At 34.7% G+C, this 7427-nt stretch overlaps 1 protein-coding gene across 1 annotated transcript in view; it reads left to right on the top strand.

The window, feature by feature from the left end:
* The first annotated feature begins 457 nt into the window (after window positions 1-457).
* LOC311286327 (protein NLRC3-like) overlaps window positions 458-7427 on the top strand; it is a 32955-nt gene continuing 25985 nt past the window's right edge. The window contains exons 1-2 of the mRNA XM_084402492.1: window positions 458-561; window positions 6192-6399. Of these exons, the coding sequence (XP_084258618.1) occupies window positions 6248-6399 (152 nt within the window). The 5' untranslated portion in view covers window positions 458-561; window positions 6192-6247. The remainder of the gene's footprint in view (window positions 562-6191; window positions 6400-7427) is intronic.

The following is a 7427-nucleotide window of genomic DNA, read 5'->3' as shown; positions in this document are numbered from 1 at the left end:
CGCGAAATTTGAAATTGCAGTGACAGATTTGAGAAGTTGCAAGTGCCTAATTGAGGAAGTACCGCGAATGTGAACGTAAGATTAAACGCAAAATATATATTACAAGTTTGTGTCTGTCATTGTATTTCTGTGAATGGCATTTTACACATTTGTGTCTACTTGTCTGCAGCTTCAAATTCAGAATACAGGTTTGTGACTATTGTATGCGAGTGCAAATTTCAACATTCAACTTCAGATTTTTATTTTACAGGTTTTCACATTGGAGCTGTGAGTGTAAATGTTCATGTACAAGTACAAATATTTATTGTACAAGTTTTCAAATTCACATTTACGTGCTCTCGAGTTTTGCTACTGATTTACCTTCATACAGATTACAGTCCTGTTGAATCTGTAATGACTCTTTGCGCCACTTGAGGGAGTACATTTGTTTTTCATATTAGTGGTTAAAAAAAGACACACCTTTACCAGGTAGAAACAAGGAAAAGAGTAGGAAGAGAAGAAACGCCATTCCTGACTTTAAACCTTTTAACTCTGGGTGTTTAAACTGTCGCATATTTTGCGGTAAGTTCAGAACTCATTCTTCAAGCAACCATAGTGATATTAAAATGAGCTGCTATTTAGGTTTTTGCTTTTCTTTCATGGAATTTAAAACACAAATCATCATATTTCGACAATAAATTATGTTTGATATCCTGTGATCTTTGTTTTAGCCTAATAATAATAATAATAATAATAATAGTTTTAGTTTTATATAACAATAGTTATAATACTAATGGTTTGTTTTATATATTATACTGTAGTTTAAGTGTTCAAATTCGACACAGCACAACAACAGTGCTAAATACTGCATTCAGATTACCACACCAGTATTAAACTTTACAAAATAATAAAGACTAATGTAAGTTTCAAAATGCCTTTTACTTTACATTTATTTCAAACGGTGTCCAGTTTCCACTTCCTCCACTGCTCTAGCAAACATTAAAAAAATAATAAGGAAATGGTAAATGAAAGTACCTGAGTATAACAAAAATACCTGAACAACGTTCACAATGTTTGAAATCAAATAGCCAAACTGCAGTTTTGCTTTAATGTGTTTAAAGTGTTAGTAAATCTAAAAATGAAAATAATGTCTGTAATTTCTCACCCTCATCGTTCCAAACCCGTAAAACCTGTTTCAATCATCTTCAGAACACAAATGAAGATCTGATGAAATCTGAGAGCTTTCTGTCCTTCTCACTCAGATCCAATGCAACTAAATCTAAATATTTCTTAATAGTAGCAGATTAAGGTTCTTCAGAATGTAATTTCAACCAAATTATAATTTCTTTTTTTATTATTATTATCTTTTTACTATTTCCTTTATTTTTTATTTTTCCCTCTATCTTCCTGATTCTGTAATGCCACATAGCCTTTACTAGGGTTTTACATTTAGAAAGGACTTTAAGGCTGGATACATAAATTATACACGATAACTGAATATTTAAAATGAATAAATAATTAACAACAACATAAAATAAATGTAATTTAGTTCCAGCCCCTCTCTGATGTCTTTAGAATGGTTTCTCTCTGCAGATGATCGTTTTCTCATTCGAAATCCATGAGTCTTTGTTTCTGTTTGTTTAAGTAAAATTAATTATGTTTATTATGGCCAAAATAATTAGTTATTAGTCACAGTTATGCTCAGTTTTGGTTTAGTTTTCTATTAGTCTGTTTAGTCACCTGTGTTCTTGTGTTCCTTTGTTTTCCTTTTCCTTCCATAATCAGTTTCAATGGATATGCATTTGTTCATCAGAGCTGTTCATCATTTAATTAAGTTCCTTATCCTCACTCATTCTTTGTCCGGGATTGTTAGTGTTTACTCTACACTCTCGAGTTGTTCACTTCTGTTAATAAACCTTGTTACTATTTTGAAACTGTAAGAAAAAATTATGTGAACGTCAAAGATCTCAAAAAGGAGATTTATTACAGCAAAAGCAGTGGCAAGGTAAACAAAGCACCTTGGGTTCACCGGCGTCAGAATGAACCCAGAACATCCAAATCTTAAACCTTTTATCTTGGTCTTAATTTAAATGAAGTTGCTATTGTTGCAACAGCTGTGGTCTGTATGAAGTTGTGGCACCCCATTGTCTGAGAAGGTTCTCTGTGTCCCACACCCAGTCCCATTCTGCAACTGACTACTATTTGCTCAGGATGTGACTAACCCGAATTAATGGTGAAGAAACAATATAACTTGACTTTCTTTCATCTCTTTGATAATTAAGCCATTTTGGGGATGAGCTCATTCTAAAATATATTTTGGAGTGGAATCTGGGTCAAGGCAGACTACAATTTCTTACAAAACTTACATCTTCATCATCTTTGGACTTTAAACGTGACACTATTATGAACAGACGGTGCCTTTCACAGCAGTATAATGAAAGTTAAAATCATAGGATATAGCTTTAATATTTATGTGACTGCATTTGTATGCATAAACCAAATACTTAGTAATTCTAACAACATGGATTGTAAATTAATTTTTTGTTGTTTGCTTGCTTGGGGAAGAAGAGGAGAGAGGTGTATCCAGCTCTGTTTAATAAAAGACATGTTCTGTAAAAAAAAGAAAGAAAAAAAAGGGCAGTATAATTGATGGGAAACAATTTACAATTTAATAAAGTTAGTAAAAATGAGAGATATTAAAGGCAGGGTAGGTAGAAATGGTCTAAAAATTTTATTTTTCAAATTTGTTTAAACTTTATGTACATATCAATACATAATTAAAATGTAAGTACTCTGAAAAAGAAAGTATCAAAATCGAGTGTCTGTAGACCTCTCACGACTGTTTTAAAGACATCTCATTATTTCCATTCACTCCACCCCCTCATTTCTGTGCTTCTTCCAAAGCCACATCCCCAAAACACATGAACGCGCGACTCCGACCGCTGAGCTAGAGGACGCATTATTTACCTGAGACAAGCGGAGGGGAAGGGGCATTTTTTTGCCTGGTTTGCCTTCACTAACTGCATATGCCGGTACTGTAAATTTAGATTGCTCTTTCTCTGCCATTGTTTTGGTATTCCTAGGTTCAGTGCCTTCTTCTTCTTCTTCGATAGATTTTATTGGCAGCTTGCAAACATAGTGCATTACCGCCATCTACTGGACGGAGGTGTGATCAGGTTCCGTGCCTCTCGCACTCCTCAAATCAAACGGTCGCGCGCAAGTGGGTAGGTGCTGTGTGGCAAAAGGGTGGTTGCCATGGTTGCGAGAGAGTGACAGTCGCCTAAGCCAATCCTTTGATTCGTCCCGAATCGAAATAATGAGCTGTGTTTAATACAGATTAAACGGTCTAGAGTCACTTGATTTTTTATACTCTTTTTTTCAGAGTTCTTACATTTTAATTATGTATTGATATATATAGAAAGTTTTAACAAATTTGGATCTTTAATTTTTAATAAATCCTACCTACCCTGCCTTTAAGAAGAATATCAAATGTTCCTGTAGAGATTGTTGATAGTCAGTGTGATGAATCAGCTCAAGAAAATGAGATTTTCTTTTCACAGTATTTTTTGATAAAAATAATTATAGTTAGATTAGATTGCAATGTCATGTAGTTTAAGACTGTACTAGTGGCGGTTCTACACAGTAAAAACCCCAGTGTTAAATCAACACTGCTCAGAGTACATATGGTCCCACTCTACAGAGTGTTAAAATTAACACTGAAGCAGTGTTGAAGTTAATGAGATAATTAAGTTAACACTGAAGCAGTGTTGAAGTTAATGAGATAATTAAGTGATTAATTAAGTGATGATTGGCCATTAGTGGTGACACCTGATGATAACAAGCAGACTCACTGAAGGAAAGAGAAACAAGAACAGAAAAAAGAGAAATACAAGAACTACTGACTTTGAACCATTGTTGCACTTATTATTTTACCAGTTTGACTTTATTTCTGTCATACATCTACACACGGTCTTATTCAGATTTAACAGACGTTTAGATGGTAATGTTTTATGGAATGTTTCATTTCACGTCACCATTATGGTGGTCAGTGTTTGCTTTAGTTGGGCTCTTGACCCTTTACTTTTTAACATTAGTATTTCTCTGGCTGCTCCAACTTTGTGTTTATAGAGCATATGTGTTGTGGCAAGAGAAACTATGATCTGGGCTGTGTTTCCTGAAAGCATCGCAAGCCTAATTTGATCGTACAGACCTTTAATTGCATTTGGTCTGCAATCAAGTAAGGCTTAAGATGCTTTTGGAAATGCATCCCTGGTTATGTTTTGATGATCAAATTACTAGTGACCTGTTTCAATGATGGCACCCATCATTATAAGCTGATTATCCAAATGCTTTAATTTTTCACTACAGTAGCTACTTCCAGCAATATTTTAATGATCTGAAAGTTTTAAAATCACACACAGACATCAAGAATCTACATATGAATCTCAACAATGGTGACAATCAAACAAATGCTTAATGTTGCAGTGCATGATGGGAGCCACCAATCAGAACGCATCAATGGCTGACATCATGCATTGCAGCATGAATAAATTATGCAGCTGAATTGTCCTGTAATTTTCATTGTTTTTTCTGATTTCTTTTATTTTGCTATTGTTTTGTTCTGACTTTAATAGCTTGTTTTGTAATGTTCAGAGTTGATCTGTTCGTCACTAGTTTGTTTATTGTCACCATTGTTGAGATTCATATGCTGATTCTTGATGTCTGTGTGTTTTAACACAATAACTTCTTTGCATTTACTTCAAAGTATTTTCAAAATTTTTCATATTGCTGTTGGATCTCAAACTGTAGAATCTCAGAGCTACAATCATCAATACTAAAATGAGAACTCAAGCATATAGTCAAAGATTTAGACTCTGAATGACATCAGTGAATCAGGTCACTACATGATGATAATGTCATTATCATCAAAACATATTGTGAGCAGGTCATGTTTTCTCTTGCAGTAACAAATGTGTTTTATAAACACAATGATGGAACAGTCAGAGAAAAATTAACATTAACAAAATGAAAAGAGTCAAGAGCCCAACTAAAGCAAACACTGACCACCATAATGGTAACTTGAAAAGAAAACTTCCATAAAACATTACCGTCTAAACTTCTGTTGAATCTCAAGAACTTTTGTCGATGTATGACAGAAATAAAGTCAAACTGGTAATAATAAGTGCAACAATGTGTAATGACTCGAAGTCAGTTGTAGTTCTTGTGTTTCTCTTTTTTCTGTTATTGTTTTTTCTCTTTCCATCAATGATTCTGCTTATTAACATCAGGTGTCACCACTAATGGCCAATCATCACTTAATCACTTAATTATCTCATTATCTTCAACACTGCTTCAGTGTTAATTTTAACACTCTGTAGAGTGGGACCATATGTACTCTGAGCAGTGTTGATTTAACACTGGGGTTTTTACTGTGTACATTGAATTACACCCTGGGCGAGACCCCCTTCGACCCTCCTTCTATTGCTATATTAATCTAACTTTCAGGGAGGAACCATTAGCTCCTTGGTTACTGCCTCAAATTCTATGCATGGCACACTTTAAGTTATGACTTGTTAAACTATACTTTGACACAAAATAGATTTTTTTTTTTTTAATTTTTTTTTATGAAACTGGACGAGAGCTACTCATGTAATACAATACTTAAATCTCTTAAATAAGGTCTCATAACTCTCATATTAACAACTATCCAAACTGTTTTAGTCCTAAAAGAGTTTTTGTAGGCCTATATATGTCACCCTTAAATGTCAGAGAAAAGAACAGAATCAGAGATTTATTTTTTTAATCTTTGCATATTATAGGCTACTGTAAAAACACATAAAGTTGATTTTAGTTGATCATAGTTGATCATAACTAAAGATGAAATGACATGAACATTTTATTTCATGATTATAGTGACCAAAATGATCACGGTTATCACAGAATCTTGTTCAAAAAGTACTAAATCAATTCACCAAGTTTTATGTCAAAAACCAGCAAATAACAAATAAAATTAGCATCAATATGCACCTTTTGTTTACATAAACATTAAAATAATAACATTAAAGATGTTGTCCCCCCATGTGCCATGAAAAACTGCCCGGTTCGCCCGTGCCAAAAACCGCTACTGGTACTAACGTTGTAGTTTTTTACTTTTACTTTGTTGTATTGTATAATTGTACTACATAATTTAACTTTGTGTTTCCACATAAAAGGTCTGAAATCAGTCTCTCCACACTCTTTTGGCAAATGAGAGCAGGAGAAAACTAAAATGAGTCTCCATAATGAGAGAGAAGATGAGGACACTGCCTCTGAAATGAGTCCTCCATCTCTTGCATCAAGCTGTGAGTCTGTGAAGAGTGATCAATCCATGACTGCGGATCGTCCTAAATTCAGTGTTGCAGCAGTGACCTCTGACCCCAGGTGAGACACTGGCCATTTGAGGACTGGTAGATGTTTTTATTAAAAGTGTTGTACAGTGCATTCCAGAAGCCTGCAGTGGGTGCGTGGTGAAACCATCACAGAGAAGCACAAAATCCCTTTCCTGAAATTACACTGTCACTGTCTTCTCAATTTTCCCAAATAAATGAGTTCAGTGATTCAGGTCAAACATAAATATGTTAAAACACAACCAACACCATCAGATCACTTTTTCTCTTTGTTCATCTGGCAGTTATAACTCAATTACAGCAGCCAAACTAAATCTAAAGTTAAAAATGTTAAGGGTCAAGAGCCCAACTAAAGCAGCTACTGATCACATAATGGTGACTTAAAATTTGTGATTTTCTCCTGCATGTTAACATCAGGTTTTCAATAATGCTCAATCATCACTCAATTAATCACTTAATTATCTCATTAACTTTAACACTGCTTCAGTGTTACTTATAGTGTGGACTATATAAACACTGAGCAGTGTTAAATTCAACACTGGGGATTTTGCTGTGTATATTGATAATTCATATATAGGAAATATATTTTCGTTCCGTAAGGGATGTTCACCTTAGTTGAATAAAAATCCAAAATGTATTTTTTTTTATGTTATTTTATTGACCTGAAAGCCATCTTAAATAATGCACACACATTAAATTGCATGTAAATCATCCATGCAAACACATGCACATGCACACACACACAAGCACACACACACACACGCACGCACGCACGCACCAGCACACATTATATAAACCACATTTTCACTGAGTTTCCATTAAGATGGAGTCCCACTGTTGCTATGGAAGGACAAGAGAGTGCCCACACATTCTGGACTCCTCAATTAATCTTCCAGCAACACTGAAACTCCTCCCTTACGGCAACTGGCACTAGCCCACCTGACATCTCCTGCCAGAAGCTCGTTCATATATTTCAGCACCAACTCGTGGCTTCATGACTCAGTTGTTACTGAGCTATTATTTTCCGACAGTAGTCGTTGCAGCATGGCTTTCATGTCTGAC

This window comes from Rutilus rutilus, assembly GCF_951802725.1.
Source record: "Rutilus rutilus genome assembly, chromosome: 2".
NCBI classification, from domain to species: domain Eukaryota; kingdom Metazoa; phylum Chordata; class Actinopteri; order Cypriniformes; family Leuciscidae; genus Rutilus; species Rutilus rutilus.
This window is presented reverse-complemented; position numbering and strand designations above follow the sequence as displayed.